This window comes from Enhydra lutris, unplaced genomic scaffold (assembly GCF_002288905.1).
Source record: "Enhydra lutris kenyoni isolate GAN:26980312 unplaced genomic scaffold, ASM228890v2 scaffoldscaffold82, whole genome shotgun sequence".
Lineage (NCBI taxonomy): Eukaryota > Metazoa > Chordata > Mammalia > Carnivora > Mustelidae > Enhydra > Enhydra lutris.
Window position 1 is genome coordinate 3,785,070 of NW_019154166.1, and position 20,938 is coordinate 3,806,007.

The 20,938-nt window shown below is 44.6% G+C and overlaps 1 protein-coding gene across 2 annotated transcripts in view; it reads right to left on the minus strand.

The window, feature by feature from the left end:
- The window catches only part of LOC111161111 (syntaxin 8), a 243,406-nt gene that overhangs the window by 211,001 nt on the left and 11,467 nt on the right, over positions 1-20,938 (minus strand). For both annotated transcript variants that reach the window (XR_002641523.1, XM_022524597.1), the window contains exons 3-4: positions 19,702-19,796; positions 10,307-10,417 (exon numbers count right to left, since the gene is read on the minus strand). Coding sequence is in view for 1 of the 2 variants with exons in the window: in XM_022524597.1 (XP_022380305.1) it covers positions 10,307-10,417; positions 19,702-19,796 (206 nt within the window). In the remaining variant the exon portion in view is untranslated. The remainder of the gene's footprint in view (positions 1-10,306; positions 10,418-19,701; positions 19,797-20,938) is intronic.

The window sequence follows — 20,938 nt, forward strand, 5'->3', positions numbered from 1 at the left end:
TTTTAAGTTCAAGTAGAACATGTAAACAGCAAAGTCATAAAAAGACGTGTACAGCTCAGTGATAATTTGTGGAGGGAACACCCCCAATTAGTCACTACCCTGACAAGAAACAGAGTGCCGCAGAACACCAGGATTTCTTGTGCCCCCTTCTTACTCACTGCTTCCCAAAAAGGGACCCATTTCTAGGATGTGTAATACCATAAGGAAGGTCTGCCTTTACAGGAGTGGAATCTTACAATATGCGCTCTGAAGTCAGACTCACTGTGCTCAACATGCTGGTAATGTGAGCTCTATCCATGGTGTGGCGCGCAGCCGCAGGTCATCTGTTCTCATCTTCTGTGTAGTGTCACTGAATAAATACGCCATTATGTATTTACCCGCCAGAGCAGAGGTGTTCATGGAGTTGTTTCCAGGTAGGAATATTAATAACGCTGCTATACAGTCTTCTACGTGCTTTTGTACACCTCCGTTTTAAGAGATAGGTTTTTTTTTTTACAGGGTTTCCAAAGTGGTTGCAGAACTGAGAGAGAGTTTCACCAGCGGGGGGAGAATTCCAACCACTCCACATCTAGCAACATTTGACCCGTCTGCCATTTTAATTTCCGCCAATCTGGTAGGTGCGATGGTCTTGTGTCATGGTTTTGCTTCGCACTTTCCTGATGTCTAGTTAAGTCGCACATCTTCTCATATGCTCACCAGCAACTGGGTATCCTCTTTTGTGATGTCCAAATTCTAGTCTTCTGCCTCTTTTTCCTAATGGGTTGTTGGTCATTTTCTGAAATTATAGGTGTTTTTTATATATTCTGGATAGAACTCTGGTGTTGGATATATGCACTGCAAATATAGATCCTCATTCTGTGGTTTGTCTTTCATGCTTTGTGGTATCTCTTGATAAACAGAATTTCTTATTTTAAGGAAGTCCAACTTATTTTGTGTTTCTTTCATGTTGAATGCTCTATGTGTAAGAAATGTAAGAAATGCTTGCCCATCGCAAGGTCATAATGACATTCTCCTATGTTTTCTCCTTTAAGCTCTCATTTCACCTTTCTCATTTAGATCTGCAAGCCTTTTGGTACTGATTTTAATGGAGAGTGATACAAAGGCAAAGATTCTTTTCCTTCCATATGCATGTCCAGTTGATCTAACATTATTTACTGAAGAGACACTCTTTTCTCCACTACACTGCAGTGCACCTCTGTCATGAGTCAGGTGGCAATACGTGTGTAGACTCTGTATTGTTCCACTGGCTTATTTGCCCTTATGGTAAGTCCTGATAACTGATAATGTGAGCCCTCATGCCTTTTGTTCTTCAAAATTGCCTTGGCTTTTCCTGGCTCTTTTAAACGTCATATAAGGTTTAGAATCATATCTTAAATGACAGAAGAAGAAAAAAACTGGCTGGGAACTCTAAATGGCTTTGTTCTGAACCTACAGGTGAATCCTGAGAGAGCTGACATCTTTATGATATTGAGACTTCCAATCCCTGAACATGGTCTATCTTTTAGTTTTTCCTTAATTTCTCTAACCAAAGTTAGTTTTCAGTGTAGAAGTTTCATACACCTTTCATTTGACTTATGCTTACATATTCATGTTGTTCATGCTATAATAAAAGGCATCTTAACATTTTTTTTTATATTCCTTTGTCGTTCAGCTTTCAAAACCTTCTGAGCAGAGAAGTTACCAGGTCACTGCTGCTCACCTGTTATGTGGATGGACTACATTCATTACGGTTCAGGGGTATCAGAGGTTTGCTCTGTCAACTTGATCAGTGGCGTGGGATTGCAATGACTAGTATTTATTCGTATTTCATGGTCTTTAGATTCATGTGCCTGATCAGTCATCCCAATGGATAATCCTTCTTTCCACTCAGTATCTGACTGGAAGTCAGGCTACTGATAGAGTTCCTTTCCTATCCCACGGAGAGGGGAAATAAAAAATCTGGACTAAAATGACTATAGAGATCCATTAGACTGATTGTCAGTCTTGTGAGTACATCCATCACCAAAAAACTTCAAATAGCTATTCTGTCAAGTTCCGAAACACTTTTGAGACATTTAAGAGTATTAGTTAAAACATTCTACTTCATAATCTCCAAGATATCCTGTGGAGCTGAAAAGATAGTGCAGAGAGTCAAGAGGGCATATGACACTATAATTCATGTTAAAAGTAAAAGAGGTGGGAGGGAGATCAGTGGCGTGTGTGTGTGTGCGCGCGCGCGTGCGCGTGCACACGCACATGCGTGCACCCCTGTATGTAGAATCTCTCTGGAGGGACACATTAAGAAACTATTAGAAGCGGTTGCCTCTGGGGAAGAAATGAGGAACTTCACATCTGTTGAAGTGGGAGGGAGCTCCAATCTTCACTGATTACTCTTTTGTACAATTTGGGTGTTTACACTATGATGCACAACTTTTAGATTAGATTTATATTTTTAAAAATTCTGTCAGTTCCCACAAACCACTGGGATATCTCAAAGGGTCAACATTTTGGTCTAAGCCTTCAACCAAACTGCCTCTTCTACAAAAGGAGTCACAGAAACCACTGTCATGTGATGTACTCAGTTTTTCTCCCCAAGGAAACACAGTCATTATACACACTGCACGGTTGCTTATCGTACCAGCAGTCAATGCAGAGAAAATAAAAGGAACTAAGACAATATACAGTTCAGACTTTTCAGGTCAGTCTCTACCCAAATACTCCACCTTGTCATATGAAGTCTCAGTCCACACATCGAATTAACCCACTTCATTTCTCCAGAACGTGGAGATGAGGTCAGAGGCTATTACCTCCCACCAAGAGTTAAATAACTGATAGAAAACATACAAGATCATCTGTCTGCAGTAGAAATCAGCTCTAACGGACCACCTAAATGTGTCACTAGAAGAACCATGGTGAAGTTCAAAGGCACATCTCTTGAACCTCTTCAGGCAGACAGGTAATATCCTGGCTTCCTTAAAAAGTGAGCTGAAGGTTTAAAGTGATTATCTAAGTTCCACATGAACCTAAATAAAATCACCCAGAAGGCCAGTGAGCTACCACTTCTCTGGGACTTCAGGATCAGGAGAAGGGACAGGAGATGAAGGTCCTTAGTATGTTCACACAACTCGAGAACCTTCCCCATCTGGTGTCAGAAGACACTTGGAGATGTAGTGAGTTACCACTGCTGGAAGAGCTGTGGGAGAAAGGCTGAGGTGGTCACTATGGCTTGCCTTCTCAGCTTTGCTAAGTCTCTTCTCACTCCTTATCAGAACCTTGACTCTGTTCAAGGCTCCACTGCTCAGGGAACACAAGCCCATCCTCAGTTTCAGCCCAGGGACACATATCTCCTGGGCAGACCCAAGCCAATCATGGCAACTCCATTCTTCCCTGCTTTTGGCATAACCTAGCAGGAGATGCAAGCCTAACCTAGCTCTATTTTGAGCCGGTTTACTGACTGGAAAGCTTCCAGGAACTGCTTCCTTTCTCTTAAAAACAAATATAACTGGAAAATAGAAGAGAATCAACAGAAAGTCTAGAAACAGAGTAGTAAGAAAGTTTATGGTATTAACAGTGTATGGTATGAACAGCTTCCATATAAATGACAACCAAAAAGCATGATGGCGTGAAAAAGTTAATCTAAAACCACCAAAAACACAAAATACCTAAAAATACATTAAACCAGAAATGTGCACAGCACACCTGAAGACATTCTGAAAGCCCTGAAAGACAGGTTGGCCCAATGGAGACATGTTCCTAGAGAGGGAGAGTCAGCAGTATAAAGGGTTTCAAGATTGAATGGAATGCCAATTTTTAAAAAATGATTTTTCCCTTTTTAAAACATTTTTAAATCCTTTTCCTTTTTTTTAAAAACCTTCTTAAAGGTTTTAAAAAGGTTTAACCCCTTTTTAAAAGCTGGGTTAGCTGATTCTAGAATTCATGTTTAAAAAAAAAAATCAAAATTCTTAAAAAAGAAGTGTAATGACAAGAGGCAAACTCAATCATGTATTAAAACATACAATAAAGCCTGGAAAGTAAAGGTGCTGGCATGTGAGCTGTCAGAGAGACCCCCAGAACACACCACAAAGTCCAGAAACAGATGCAAATATATATGTACACAGACGTATGATATTACAAAGCTCATCATCTCAAAATTTGTGAAAATGGATCATTCAGGAAAAATCGTAGTTAGTCCAAAAAATCGGGTAGCCAAGTAAGAAAGTGGGATTCATACTCTTCACTAAATTAAATTCTAAGCGGATCAAGTATTTAACGGTTATAAAATAAAATCCCAAGAGTACTAAACAGAAACACAGGAGAATTTCCTGATAACCTTGGTTCATTACCATTACATATAATAACTACATAAAACTCCACTAAGACATCATCTTCATATGTTAGATGTTAGATAACATCTTCATATGTTAGATTGTGATAGGAACCCAAAGTTTAATGACACTGTCTCTGGGGCAGACTGTATGGAAACAGGCACTCACATGAATGGCTAGTGTAGGTCCACACTGGTTCTATGCGAGTTACAAGTGCAAATGCCCTCTGATCCAGCCACCCTACTTGTAAGAACCCATCTAGAGACAGATCTTTCCACAAGTGAACTCCCTTCAGTGTAAGGTCATTCACCAACATTATTCTATACTAGAAAATGTGTATGTATTAAGTACATAGGCACACGTATAAAATATATGTGTAACGATTGGAAACAATACACACATCTGTTAGCAGGAAGCTAGTTGAAGATATTATGGTACATGCATATAATGAAATATTATAAGAAATTAATTAGAAATTAATTAAGTTAATAAGAAATACTGTAGCTATAAAATGAATAACAAACCTCCTGGTTTGAGAAGCTCTTGGATGTATTTGATTAGGTGGTAGAATGGTACATATCATTTGTATGAAAAGATGGAGGGAAATAAGGAAACATATTCATATTTGCTGGTATATGCTTAAGAGAACTTTGTAAGGATATGCCAACAATTTTTAACAGTGATATTTACATCCAGAAGTGGGGAACATAGCAGGAGGGAGACCTGTCCCCAAGTCCTGTTAAATGCTTTTCAAACTTCTCAGCCATGTGAATATATTACTTACACAGGTATGCATTCTTTCGCTACTTCCTACTTCTGGAGAAGTAGCCTGCTCATGTGTTAATAACTTGATGCAACATAAAATATGAACCAATGACTCTTTAGGAAAGATATAAATCATCCTTCTTATAACTCGGGCTTTCATTTGAAATAAAACTGCCAGTGACTTAAAATGGGGAAGGGCCGCTTTTCATGTAAAATTTCATGTAGATTTTTCGTTTGCCCACCTTGGCTTCCGATACGGTGACACTGACATGAAACATGAACTGGAGGGATCATACTTTACCAGCTCAAAGAGAGAAATCTGAAATCAAGTGTAAAGTTCACACTCTCAGAGGACGTGAGCATTCCATTACCATCATTATTCTTTTGAGTTTAGCCATCCGCCTGCTTATTAATACACCGCTCCTGACACACAGCAACCATCTCGACATCTAAATAACTTCCTATTTCCTATAATCCTCAATATAGTTGGCGGTGTGAGGATTAAAGCTTAGCCAATTAGCCACCCACCACAGCCGAGTTAATTACATAATGTCTGAGATGCTCACCGAGCAGTGGAGTATGCAAGGATTTTTTTTTTCTCTCTCTCTACAGACAAAGATTTAACTAATTGTGAGACCCAGCCATGCTCTCAGATATAAAGGGCAGCAGGATTTAAAAATCAGAAGCTGTGTCACTGCTTAATATCTTCTGAGAGACATTGTTACCCAGCGACTTCTTTAACAAGTTTCCAAATGCCTTAAATTAGTCAACCATTGCTTATTTAGACTCTGGTCCTACCGCAAGGTTTACTGCTTTCGAATAATGACCGGTTAATCCGTAAGGTACAACTAAGATCCCATCACATGACAGCTCCGCATTCAAGGGCATGATTGCCACATTAATGTCGGGTTCAAGGAAATGCTAATCCAAACTGGGGTCTGACAATCCTCTCGTCTCCTTAATCAGGCCACATACGAGGAGGAAAGGAAGAGAGAAGGAAGGGGAGGGGGAGGGGGACCGCCCAGGGAGAGAGGAGGCTAAGGGTTCGGGGTGGGGGGGCGGGCAAGAGAGGAGTGGGGGGGGGCATACAAAGGAAACCGGAAGCGGGGGGGGGGGTCCACGTGATCTTGTGTTGGGGCTGCCGGTTATCACGGGGCTCTGAGATACTGATGAGCTGATCTACCCCAGGCCCGCCACAGGGAGCGCCACGTGGTGGCCGTGTGGCGTTAATGACAAATTGTGCCACAGAGAGCGCGTCTCTCACATGCTTAAGTTCTGATAAGGCTTTCTGGCCCATGTTATTTCTGTAGGTCTGCAGGTCGGGACCTAAGGCGAAGGCATATGCCACCACCCAGCCCCCACTGCCCCCACCATGGAGGACAAAGCGACCCGCAGTGACAGAAAGGATGACAGAAGCAAACAAAAGTGCCGGAGGAATCTAGGGGTCAGAGAAGTAGACAAAGACACTGGAGGAGCCCAGAACCAGGAATTACGCGTGGGGAGGGCTAAGGAAGCCCTTGTAGGTCAGAGAAACCAACTGGCAGAGAAGGGAATGGGGTTTCTCCAAAGACAGAGTTGAACAGCTCCAGTTATCAGGAATGACTGGGCATCGCAGCAGTCAGGAGGCGAGGGGACAAGTCTGTGAACCCGAACTGCTCCTGTCTCCATCTGAACTCAGATTCTCAAAAGGCTGGAGAAAGATTAGGGTTTGAGAAGTTGGAGAAGGTCGGGAGGACTCAAGTGTGGGGGTCAGGGGTACAAAGGGCAAAAATAACACTCTGGCGTAGGCAGGTGAGTGAAATCACAGACCGAAAACTCTGACTTACAACCTAAGACAATGACTTCTAGCCCAGACGTGACATCCTTTCATTCACACTCTCACCAAGATCCTTATTTCCTGCCTCTTGCACGTCTGCAGGGGAGCTATGTTCCCTGCCGAGTTGGGTCAGGGCCGCCTGGGTGTCCCTTTCACGGCCCACAGGCAGATTTCCTCACAAATCTTTGAGGCCGCTTTAATCTAGCAGGCATCCTCTCATTGATCAGATCCTCCAGGAATGACTACGGGACTCACACTTTTGGGACCGAGTTCTGGGCTGTACTGTGTCCCCACAAACATTCCGATGTTGCAGTGCGAGCCCCTAGTACATAGCTCAGGACATAATGGTATTTGGAGATGGGTTCTTTCGAGGGGTGACTTAATTTAAAAAAACGAGGACATCAGGGTGGGCTATAATCCAGCACGACTGGTGTCTTTAGAGGGAATCTGGACACGGGCACACACAGAGGAATGACCACGTGAAGTCGGCCATCTACGAGCCCAGGAGAGAGGGCTAGAATAGACCCTCTGTCATGACCCTCAGAAGGAACCACCCACTCCTTGATCTGGACTTCTAGCCTCTAGGACTGTGAGCACAGACCACCTAGCATTACCTTTCCTCAGTTTCCCTAAAATTCTCCCACCCATCAGTTTACTTCAGGGCCCAAAGAGGCTTCAGGTGACAGAACTCCAGAAGGTAAGTCAGTGCCCGTCATGGATCTCGTAGCCAGAATTCACGCACAACCGTTTGCTAACAAAACAAGGAGCAGCAAGCCGGGCACCTGGGAAAAGCGCCATGACGAGATTTGGGCCAGCAGAATAGGCGGGCATGCTGGAACAAATCTGGTCAGCTAGGGAGGCCAGGGGTGGGATAGAAGCCCTCCAGGGTTGGGTGGGGGGCGGGGGAGCAGGCAGCAGCCCGAGCTCTCTCCTGGCCCCACGGTGACACAATGCGCCAGAAAGAACATCTTCCGTTTGCAAAGGTTTTGGAGTCCACAAAGCCCTTCGCATACCGATCACCTCATCTGGTCCCCACGACAATGAAAGAGAGGGAGCGCCCATATCTGCACCTCAAGGTCAATGATTTTGAAGCCCAGATGGCTGGGAGACCAGCAAGCCACTGAGCTGATCCCGACACCGGTCCCACCCTTCTCCTGGGACCAGGGGGAAGAGTTTGCATCTGGAGATGCTCACATCTGGGTGAAACCTGAACTCTGAGACTGATCCGTTTTAGAACCTTGTGCCAGCGACCCGACCCCTCCAGACCTCAGTTTCTCTAGTCTAAAATGGACGTGTGTGCTAAAGATCTCCTGGGCAAGTGCACATGTGGACTCGGATGCGAAGTGCCACCGCTAAGAATAAAGGATATGGGGCCGTATTTCTCAAACGGGAAGGTGCCTTCAAAACACTGAGAATCTTCTTAAAAATGCAGCTCCGAGGGTCCCTGGCTGGCTCAGTGGGTAGAGCATATGCTTCTCAACTGCAGAGTCCTGAGTTCAAGCCCCAAGCTCGGAATGGAGCCTACTTCAAATAAAATTATTTTTAGAAAACGCAGATCCAGGGCGCCTGGGTGGCTCAGTTGTTAAGCGTCTGCCTTCAGCTCAGATGATGATCCCAGGGTCTGGGATCGAGCCCCGCACTGGCTCCCCGCTCAGCACGGAGTCTATTTCTCCCTCTGCCTGTTGCTCTGCTCTGTCAAATGAATAAAATCTTTAAAAAAAAAAAAAAAAAAAAAGAAAGAAAGAAAAAACAAACCAAAACCCAAAAACGCAGATCCAGAAGGTCGGGGGCAGGGCCTGAGATCTGTGTTTTTAACAGGCTCCCAGCTGGTGCTGACACCTGCACGCAGGTCACACTTTACATTAACAAGGACGTGGAAACGATCACAGGAGAGAAGACAGGTGATAAGCAAGTGGGGACTAGAAAACCCACAAAACCCATGAAGACCTAGCACAGGAGGTGGCCCCCCCAGCATCTTTATAGGACACAATGAAGAGCGATGAGCAGGGCCTGGCACATAGCTAACTTTTGTCGAAGGGTAACCATCACCGTCCGTCACAGTCACTACCTCCAGGACCACAAAGCAAGGGTGTGGAGATGGCCCTCATCGCCTCTGCACTTGACCCTTCCTCCTGAGTACACCTCTGTTCTCTTTCTGGACTGCAAAGACCATCCCCTTCAGGGTAAAGGCCCTTCTTGACAGACAGTATGGACTCTGCCCGTGGATCCCCTGGCTCGTGTGTTCATTTCATGCACTGCTCGCCGCCAGAGCAACACCCCGCCCACCCGAGGCTTCTCACAAACTCTGTCCAGGACACGACCCCTCCCTCCCAGACTCCTGGGCTTCACCTCTCCACTGCAATGACTTAAGATTTCACTGAACTTCCCGTGTCTTTCGTAAGTTCTTTCTAAAAACCCTGGATCACATGCTCGCAAGAGGTCTGAGGCTGACAGGAAACTGTTTCCCTCCTCAGCTTACCCTAGGGCCATGGTCTGCAATCCTGGCTGCCTGTGGGCCTCGCCTTGGACCCTCCTTCCCCCACCCACACCCCCGCTTTAATTGTCTGAGGCGGGACCTAGTAACATGTGGCCAAAGGTATAAATAAATAAATAAATAAATAAATAAATAAATAAATAAAATAACAAACCAAAAAAAACCATTGCCCTCGGGAAGCCGTATTATTCCTGATCAGGAACTTCCGCAGAAGCAAGCTCCTCTCTAGAATGAAAGCCTCATCCCTAGAGGGGAAGAGGTAGAGAAGTGAGTTTCTACTCAAAGTTCATTTCCTGCTGTGATGGTTTCCATCAAGGAGCTCTGAAAGCTGGGGGGGGGGGCACTTCGAAAGACATAACCATACAGGGATCGTGAACCCCAACCCTGGAAAGCTGGATGGCCTTTCCAGGTCTTCCAACAGAACTGGGCACAGGACGGCCATCAACTGTGTTGGCGAGTAAATCACTTCGGGCACAGAACAGGCCAGAATACACCTGCCCCACTCCTGTACCTTCGTGAGCCACGGACAACAAGTCTCCCTAGGACACAGCTTTCCAAGGTGCCAGTGGGAAAAAAAACAAAATAAAACAAAAGAAACACCTCTTTCCCCCCACAGATGAGTACATGCCTTCGGGAGTTTAAAAGACAGCTCCCACAGGACAAAGCAAGCAAAGAATGCAAAGGAGATTTGCTGACGTCGTCCGTACTCTCCCCAGTCTTCCCTCGGGATGGGATTCGGCTGAACACCCTGATGTACTACATCTAGAACATTAAAGAACACTAAACTGGAAGAAAGTGGGAGTCAAACACTCTACCGGAGCTGAGTGTATTTTACTCGTTGAATTAAGCCGTTCAGCACGCAAATCTCTAATCTCTGCAAACACACCTTCACCCACCACGTAACCCCTGTAAATGAAGGCGTCCTACCTGATGAGATCTGGTTCTGCACCCTCGTTCTTAAAGGATGCCACAAGTAGTCTCTCTCGAGTTACAAGTTCATCCAGCAGGTTCTGTCTTCGGTCTCCTTCAAGCTGTGTTCTGCAGGCGTCTCGTTAAGGTCCAACGGTGGGTGGATTATCTCACTTTCCCTATTCTGGCATTAAGGGAGCTCTCCCAGTCAGGTGTGACCATTACAGACCCTAAGCAACTGTGGCCAGAAGAGACCTGAACTGTTCTCCTCCTGCTCTGACCTTCGACATCGCAGATCTTCCAAGTAAAGGGCCTTGACAGAACCGAAGCAGAGTTCTGAAACAGACCCCCGCCCCCGGAAATACAGCAGGTAGAAATTATCTTCCTCCCAGAGACTTACACTGAAATGATTATTCCTGTCGGCAGAGCCATCCGACTCAGGAATTCCTTGGGTTTTGAGTTATAGGAGGCAGTGTTCAAAGGTGATTTCCTAGACCCTAGTACCCTAAGGTGCTCTGTAAGGAAAGAAAGAGGTTCTCTATACCGCCATTCTTCCGTTGTTAACGCCTATGAACACTCCTCGAATAGCTTTTGTAACGTGCTACTCTATGCGACAGATTCGCTCTAAAAGGAGTTCCCGTCAGTTCATTATTTAAACACACGGCACGGTATTTAACTCTAAAGACAATTACAAAGAAAGAATCTGGATCTCAGTGTGTTATTCTAGCAAGCGCGTTAAACCAGGAGTCCAAAGCCTACAGTCTTGCTTTGACCACTATGTATGATCTTGAGTCCCCTGTTTGGATCTCCATGTCTTTCTATGCAATGCCAGAAAACAGATAATCTCTAATACCTTTTCCAGCACACCTCATGAATTATGGCTAAAGAAATAAACCGAGGCTAAATCCAGAGTTTTCTGCTCTAGCTTTCTAAGTGAGTTCTTCTAGGCTGAGGGAGAGAGAGAGAAAGAGAGAGAGAGAGAGTGTGTGTGTGTGTGTTTAAAAACAAAACAGAATGTTCAGGGAGAACATTTCTGCTGTAAAAAGAACAACAGGAGAAAGCTAACTGATCCTTCTGAAAGGGCGTATCCGACACAAGACATAAAAAGTAAGTACAGAAATAAGCCATCTCAGCAACAATTTTTTCTGGCTTTGAGTTTGTTATTAGATGGCTTTTGTTTTATTGGCCCTGAAAGCCCGGTAATCCAGCGTCACCCTGGCCACAATTACCTAGTGCTGGTAACAGTAAGACATGAGTGAGCCTGCTGCTTTACATTCAGAGATGCTTTTCTATTTAAGAGGAAGATGGCAAACGCTGCATGGAGGCCCAAAATATTTCTAAGAAATTGGCCAAATCAAGCAGTAGCATCGCCCTCTCCCACAGGAGGCGTGGGACCACGGCCCAGGGAAGCTGCAATTTCTGCTGCTAATTTTGAACAGAAAGAGCTAACTTGCTGGTAAAATCATAATAATATTCAAAAATCCAGAAAAAAGGTCCCCAGTAACAGAGAGTAGTTAGTCAAACCAGGAATCCCCACACCAATGCAGCTACGCAGTATCAGTGGTTTCAGATGATTAAAATAAGTCAATAAATAAATAAATGAATTCTCTGAATATTCCAGAATGCCACGCTACCCCCATGGAAAATCGCTACCATTGCTCTTCCGTTTCATTCTTGCCCGTATGTCACTATGCCCCCAAGTACGCCATCTGGGAAACTGTAAGGTAGCAACTGCAACTAAGAAATAGCGGGCTGGGCGTCGGACTCGGTTCAGGTCATGATCTCAGGGTCATGAGATCGAGCCCCGCTTTGGGCTCCACGCTGAGTGGGGAGCCTGCTTGAGATTCTCTTTCCCTCTCCCTCAGCCTCGCCCCCGTTCATGCTCTCTTTCTCTAAAGTAAATTTAAAAATCATAAAATAAATAAAAGGCCAACATCTGCCTTTTGATCAATGCCAACATCAGGAAAAAGTGTTGATGTGTTTCCTTTAGTGACAGACTGTCCACAGAGCAGAAGGCAAGAGAAGTTCTTCGGTGGGGAGGGAGGGGGAGGGGACAACTTTCAGAAGCTATGGCATGAATTATATGGAGCAAAATGGGAATTTTAATTTGCAGAAACTATTAATTACATCACAGTACTAATTCGCTTTGTCCTGTGCCCCGTGCGCGGCCTGCTCTGGCAACAAAAGCTGAATCCCCCATCCGTTCTTAAAATCAAAGTCTGAGTACACTGGCTCAGGGCTTTAAAGATTTAAAAAAAAATTATAAAAGTATCATTAGAGAAAACAGAGGTGGAACTTTTTGATAATCTTGGGGTAGGAGAAATCTTACTCGTCGAGACTGAAAACGTAGAGGCCATGAAGGAAAAGACAAATCGGACTACATAAAAATTGTAAATATCTGCAAATGATAAATTTGTAAATATCTGCAAAATAAATTTATCAGTGACAAATGAAAAGAAAGGCAAAGGCGAAACGGAGCACAGAAGAAACCATAATAATAACAGAAAAGTATTCCGTTTTACGTTGGTCAAAGAAATGCAAAAGGAAACACAGTATCCTTTTCACCCATCAGTTAGGAAGCATAACCAGGAAGTTCTGGAAAGGGCAGTGGGAGCACCCACTGATACTCCTGGTGAGAATGTAAACCAGCTCAGCCAATGGCCAGACTGCCTTCTCAATGACATAACATTCAGAAGACACATTCCTTCAACAGGACCTTCTGCAGATACAGTCACACATCTACACCAAGACTTCAGAGCAGAGATGTTCACGGCAGCATTGTTTATAATAGCCAAAGAGCAGAAATGTCCTGCCGTCCACTAATAAGCAATTAGCGCAACCCCACAGTGGAAGGTTTTGTAGCCTAGAAGAAAAAAAGAGTAGAAACACTCTTTATGGACTGAAAGATAGTAATGTTGCCAAGGGCTTACTAAGTACTTACATGTATTAGCTGATATGGAAACATCTCTAAAACACAGTGTTAACACAAAACAAAAGAAAAAGCAGCAGCAAAAAGTTAAAGAGTGGATGGTGTCTTCCCACTGCATTTAAAAAGTACTTAGCTGGACACACACGTTTGTCTATCTACTCAGGAAATTTCTGGAAGGATACACAGCAACGCTTCCAAGGAGGAAGAACTAGGGATTCAGGGTGTGAGGGAGTATCCTGTTCGTGGAGTATCGTTTTGTATTGTGTGCCAATCATAATGCTAGTTAATAAAATTAGAAGGTGCTTTTATAATAAAAACAGGAAAAGAAAGGTTTTAAAATATAGCAGATGCCTGTTACAGTATCAAGCTTGTTAAGCATGGACTTTAAGTCACATCAATTTCAAGAGCGGTAAAGCGTGGTGATCGTGTTTTGTAGGTTAGCAGCTAAAGAACAGAATCACAGATGGTCATGGCTACAAGAGACCTTAGCATTCCCCTAAACCAGCTGGGGTTCTCCTGGTTCTCCCGACTACTAGCTTGTCCCAGTGTGGCTTTCCCCTGGTTGGTTAATGACAATGCTGGGCGAGAGGCCAGTTCATTCTGCTTTAGGTCAGGGTTTGTCCACCACATCGGGCTGGCCTTGACCACCAAACCTTCTGTGGGCTTCTCCACCCTGGAGCTCCCAGGACTGCCCACTTAACTTTGTACTGCTCAGCATCCTGTTAAAGTCAGTAACAAGACGAGTAATACTAATTCAGAACCTCCCCAGAGACTTCCTGCTAACCTGGGAAGACCGGAAGTTTAAGCAATTAGGAATGCCCTCCTCCTTTGTTTATATGAATTTTAATCTACTGAGAGGACACGGCATAAGGAGGTGGGGGGGAAGAGGGCAAAAGGAGAAGTCATAGATTTAACAGCCCTTCTGCATGGCGCACTTATTACGTGGGGGCTGTGGTTAACAAGTGGTCCAAGAATCGTCCAGGCAAGGATCCTACTTCCTGATGTGGACTGATAGTAGCTGGAAGGCATGAGAGAAGGGCAGGGAAGACAAGCAGAAAATAGGGCACACAGTCAGTGGCCAGTGCTGGGACCGCCTCCTCCACCAACTGGAAGAATAACCAAGGAGGAAGGTCGGAAGACAGACCATAGTACCATAGTACTCCATCATCGGCTAGGCTGGTCTTACACATAAAGACAAGTGATGGGGATGTAAGGTTGTACGAGATGGGATGCAGAGTTCACACTACTAGTACTTGCTACCAAGGCACATTAGCGCAGTTTCCCTGCTGAAACTCCATCAGCACTTGGATCCTAAGAGGAAGGGGAAACCAAGATGCTGCTGGTCCTGCAGGATACGCCGCCCCACTCCAGCTCCTGGATTTTCTATTTAGTAGAAAGGCTTAAGGATTTTGGCAAGTCTGGGACACCTGGGTGGCTCAGATGGTTAAGCATCACCTTCGGCTCAGGTCCTGATCTCCAGGTCCTGGGACTGAGTCCCAGGTGGGGCCCCCGGCTCAGCAGGGAGCCTGCTTTTTCCTCTCCCTCTGCCTCACCCCTGCTTGTGCTCCCTCTCTCTCAAATGAATAAACAAAATCTTTAAAAAAAAAAAAAAAAAAGAATTTTGGCAAGTCCTGCTTGTGAATTCATCACTCTGGAGAAGGAAGAAGTTTGCAGACACACTTATTTTGGGGTGCCTTAACAGAATAGTTGCAAGAGGACAGTTTAAGGTCCTAGAGGCCAGACTTCTCCAGCTCACATGCACTGCATCCTTTTTTTTTTTAAGTTAACAAACTGCACTGAATATTTTTCATGTACCAGACCAGGTCCTTACCTCCCTCAAAGCACTGACCACATCTCGCAAGCACTATTTCAATACTGTCATTTTCTGTGTGCTTTGATATAACTTCTTTACACGATGACGAACCCTGTAAGGACTACCTGTCAGTTCCCACGGTAGCGGGGATTTTTACCGTAGTGACAAAACAGTAAGTAGCAGGTAATCCTCAAGGGGGGCTGACTACACGCCGAGAACCCGCCCTGCACATCACTGAATCCTGTCGACAATCCTATAAGCCAGGGGTACTTCTACTACCCCTATTTCCGGATGAAAAAACCTCACACACACAAAACCCAAGGTACAAAGAGGTTAAGTAACTTGTCTGAGGTCACACGGTTAGTAAATGTTGAAAGCTACCTTGTATGCAACACCACCCCCCCCCCAGTAGGAGGGGCTGGTCCCATGAGGTGCTCTAAATTGATTCCCTGCAGCTTTTTCTTTTTTCTTTTCTTTTTTTTAAAGATTTATTTATTTGACAGACAGAGATCACAAGTAGACAGAGGCAGGCAGAGATAAAGGAAGAAGCAGGCTCCCTGCTGAGCAGAGAGCCCAATGTGGGCCTCGATCCTAGGACCCTGGGATCATGACCTGAGCCAAAGGCAGAGGCTTTAACCCACTGAGCCACCCAGGCGCCCCCCTGCAGCTTTTTCAACAACCTGGCAATGTAAGCGTATTTAGTCCTCCTCTAGACAGACATGGTCAAAACGAAGGTCTAGAAAGGTGAAGTTGCTCTTTGGCCTCGAGGAAGTACCAGAGCTCATTCGATCTCTGCTCTGTCTGGTTCCAAAGCCGGGCCGTTGCCGCTAGACCGCAGCAGAAATACTTCCAGACAAACTGGGGGGTGATGGCAGACTTCATTAAAGTTATGCACACGCATTTTGCCGGGCATCTGAAACAACCACAACAGACAAAACTGCCATCCACCGTTACTACCCAGGGAACAAAGCAAGGAGACCTTAATGCGGAAAACTGCAAAGAAGGTCACGAGACTACAAATCAGAAAATCCCTACTGACCTCAATACCGTCCTGTCCTCACTTTCCTCGCCATTCCAGGCACCAGTGAAAAACGTCAAGTACAAACAAGTACAGTGTTTGGGCACCACCTGACGTCCCCTGGAGCCCCAGGGGCTCTCCCCAGCAGCTACCTGGCTAGCCCCCCAGCACCCGCATTCATACAGTTACAGTGATGGCTGCACCTACCCAACCCACCTGTCTACCTATCTCTCCCCCCCCCCCCAAAAAGACAAAGGGGAGAAAAGTTATTTATAGTTTTTAAAAAATCATTTCTATAGGACTTCTCCCAAGACACCAAAATACCTTTTTATACTGAACCCCTCTGTAAAAATTTTTTTTTTTTTTTTTTAATTCTCCTTCAAGTTGTAAAGGTGCCGCCTTTGAGAACCCAACAAAAAGACGAGCTTCACGTTAGGCCAATTCTAAGAATAGTTTCACTTCTACCTGACATTTCACAGGCGGCCCTCCTGTGGCCCAGGACTTTTCTCAACCAGCGGGGCAATGAACAATTCCTGTCTCCAAGAAACATGGTGAATAGAAATTAATGGTATTCAGCAATTTAAAATTCTCTGGCTGAAGGACTTTGGTTTATGAATTGCAAACTAACCAACTCGAAAGCACGCGACTTTCATTTTCACTCCACATTTATTCTTGCCAGGAGAAAATACTTTTTCCAAGAAAAAGCAGTAACCTCTTATGCCTTCACTCCGTGAGTTTAATTGTTTGGAAGGCATTTTCTGAGGACTTATCTTTCTGGCAAACCCTAGTGTTCTTTGGAAAACTGCACAAATGCATAAATTTACTAGGTGAAGTGCCGTAAACCCTCAACTACCCGACACAGTAAGGACATGTGGTATTCAAATATCCCCATTAAAAAAGTCACCTAACTTAAATTAATTAGGCCTCCAAAAAAAAAAAAAAAAAAAAGGATTAAACAGTCACTCTGTTGGCGATTTACAGACAAAAATTTTTCTAAGAATTACAACATCATAAAGTATACCTAATAAACCACAGTGAACAGTGTTTAAGCTTCCTGATGATTAAGGAGGGTCTCAAGGATTTGCATTATAAACAGGATTTGTCTTGGCATCAGAGCAACATGCCCATTATTAGGGAATTCTAGTCGAAGACGTTCCAGGTGACAGATGACTGTATTATTTCTACTAAAGTAGAATTCGGTTTTTAAACAACTGGCTTTGGGGCCAGATAGCCCTGACTCTGCGTCCGCGCTCTTCCATTTCCCAGCCATGGGGTCTGGGGCAAGTTCCTTCAGCCCTCAGATTCCTCTCCTCGGTGTAAAACATTCCTCTGCTGCGATGCGGGATTTGTGGTCCAGCTCTACCCGCGAGCTGGTGTGCAAAGATCGACCTGGGCTCCGTACCTTTTTGGTAAAGAAAATAACGAACCACCCACAGAAGTAGCTATCCCATATGGCTTAAATCTGGAAATAGCTGGGAAGACGAAGGGCAAGGGAAGGGAAGATGTGGGGAACAGAAAGAGAATTAAAAAGAGGCCTTCATAATGCAGAAACTATCTCCTTTCCATTCTATCAAAAGAAATGGTCTCCCTGAAAACGCAGAAGACTTGAGCGCCCCCTTGGGGTGGGAGACAGGAATTCCATCTTTAGTACGGGTTGCATTTCCAGCAAGAGATCCAACTGTTTGAAAAAAATCCTTAATATTTCAAAGAATGCTGTTACAGTCCAGCTGAGTTTCTGCTTTATCCTACAACATTCTAAATTATCCACAGTAATATCCTTAAATATTTTCATAATGTGTTTAATAACTCTGTTCTATATTTTAAAATATTTTTATATATTTTTCGTGCTTCGTTCAGCAAATTCTGAGATGACCGCAAAACCAAAGTCTATGAGATTTCAAAAGATGGTCAGGCTGAAAGCATTCGGAACAAAGTCAAGGCAATTATTATGGCCACATGCTCCTCCTTAACTAATAACGAGCAGAAGTTACTAACAGAAAAAAGTTAGAGTGCTTCATTTGTTTCTTTTTTGCCCTGTAGTTTAGCACATAAATATCATAAGGTGCATAATAATCAGTAACCTTGATGGATAGCAAATACACAGTTGCTAATACTATATCATGAAAGGACTATTTAACATAGGTGCTTTAGGTAACAAGAAAATGAGCATGCGTAGCTGGATATCACGTGCGGACACTAGCCAGGCCGACTACAAACCATCTGAGGTCGACATATTGGGACTTGTTGATTTTGATAAAATAAAAAACCGTTTGATAATAGGTGTGCAGGGGGCGCCTGGGTGGCTCAGTCAGTTAAGCATCTGCCTTCAGCTCAGATCATGATCTTAGAGTTCTGGGATCCTGCCACCTTGGTGGGCTCCCTGCTCAGTGGGGAGTCTGCTTCTCCCTCGCCCTCTGCAGCTCTCCCTGCACATATGCACATGCTTGCTCTCACTCTCCCAAATAAATAAATAAAATCTTAAAATATGTGTGTGTGTGTGTATACATATATATGTGATAGATGTACAGGAATAAATAATACCAGAGAGAGGGTAAAGTCACAAACTAAATGTATTAGAATATTCCAGATGTCTTAAAAATAAGCCCCCCACTGTTTACTGAAATTAAACTTTTACCTGAAACCTTAGTGTTAGTAAATGAGTATCTACAAACTCATGCAATTAATCTAAACAAACCTCCCTGGTAGCATAAAGGGGTGACGCTTGGGGAAAATAATGGTTCAAACATTTTCTATTATTTTGCCAAAAAGCTAGATTCCTACACTCTCCCACTGAAAAGCAGTAATAACCATTTCTTGAGATACTCAAATCTGGTTTTTCGGCATGAACTGGTAATTTGAAAAAACAATGAGAGAGGAGCACTATGAGGCCAGTTTTCAAACCGAGATAAACTCAGGTGCAAAAGACTGGTTTAGGTAATGGGTCACAGGTGTTTTCCTCAACTGACTGGATTATGAACTTCTTAAAAAAAAAAAAAAAAAGTTTCAACACTTGACAGTGTTGGTGGGAGGTTGAAATGGGGCATAACTTGCTTCAGGCCAGGACTCCCTGCCCGCCCCTCCCCCGCCCCCAAACTCCCAAACCAGGGGCAAGCGTCTGTGCTTCTCCAAGAGTAAGAAGGCGAACGAGTCCCACCTCAATAACCTACATAAACAGGAGAAAATCCCCAAAGATGTACGATTTCTACTGGTATTGGCCTCTCGGAAAAGAAAACGGACCAGTCATAACTCTGGCCACTCCAGCATCGCCACAGCTGGGGTTATGGTAGAAGGTCCCCTCCCCTGTTGGCACAGAGGCTCACCATCTCCAGGGCTGTCTAGACAGGGGGCAGCGCGGGGCTCGGTGCAAACACGGCCCTGGCAGAAAGCACTCGCTTCCTACAGCGTAGAGGTTACACCCAAGTCACACCTAAATAAGTGAACGCCTTCAGCATGTCTTGCTTCGCCAGCATATTCCCTGTGAACCACGTAACAGACCCTTAAAATAGAAATCGAGAAGATCGGCAATATTTTGGAAACCCAGGTCTTCCTCAAGCTGTGGAAAAAATCTGGGTGGCCCAGATTCCTTCCTTTCTTAAAATAAAACTGCGTTTCCTCCCACTCTAGAAAAGAGGTGGAAATGTTTACATGGATACATCTGATGTGTTGACACAGCTCTTAGCAGCAGGTCCTTCAAAAGGGAGATCTTGTCCTTCAGATTCTGCAACAAAGTTCTGATGGTCACAGTAAGCTGGAAAGAAAAGAACACGTCCTCAGTATGCTGGTCCGGACCTGTAGGATCTACTACAAATATCCAGTAAACACACTGTCATTCCTTCAAGGGTGAGTGGGCAGAGATGTCTGACCTCCCAAGGACACCTGCAGGGCGGTAAGGCATCTGAATTTTGGTCCGGTCACCCAGCAGATGCTTGTACCCACTTTCTACTGTGACCAGGCAGTAAGTGGGGCCATACCTGAATAGGGAAACTGCCACTTGGCCCTCACGGTCCGAATTCTGTCCTCTGAGCCTCTACCCTCCGATCCCATTGGTCTACCTTGGAGCCATGCAGGAACCTGGGTTCCCTAGTTGCATTCACCAGCGAAAACCCCCCGTTCCCCCGACCTTGCTTCAAATGACAAGCCATCAAGTTCCACTGCCCCTGCAGCCAGTCTTGTCTAAACGCACTGGTGTATTTCAAACCCATGTAAAAGTTTTACAGCGGTGTGTTGTCTTTATACAACGTTAACCACACGTGACTGTTTTTCCGAGAGTGTGTGAATCTTCTCGATCATTCTATAGACCCTGAGGAAAGTTTGGTTTGTGACCCTGAGTGCTGCCCTGAAGGATGGACGGGGGTGGGGAGAGAGGCTCTCGGGAACTGAGAAATATGAAACATAAAGTTGCCCATGTAAATTAAATCCGGTCAGCCGTGGGTGAAATCAGAGATAATGTTTTCAAAAGACAAGATCACAGGTTTCATTTGCTACCTCATTCAGAGTAGCAATTACAAACCTGCAGCGGAAAGGAAGGGGCCTCCCTCCCTAGATTAGCAGGGTCACACTAAGGAGGAAAAGAGCAGGACACCAGAGGCTGGCCGAGGGCTACACACATCAAGCAGCCCTCAAAGGTTTTGGGCAGCCAAGAAAAGTTTAACCTTAACTATTCTAATACCTCTGGGAACCACGGAAAACCACCTACAGTGTTTATGAGGAAGTACCGAGGAAAGCAGATCTCCCCTCATTCAAGAAATAAAGAGCAAAACAAACAAACAAAAAAAGCAAAACACACCCCCGCCACACACACGGGCGCGCATGTGCATACACACACACATCCAAACTAAGAAAAGTCTACGAAACTAAAGCTCAAATCATTCAAAAGATGAAAAAGAATGT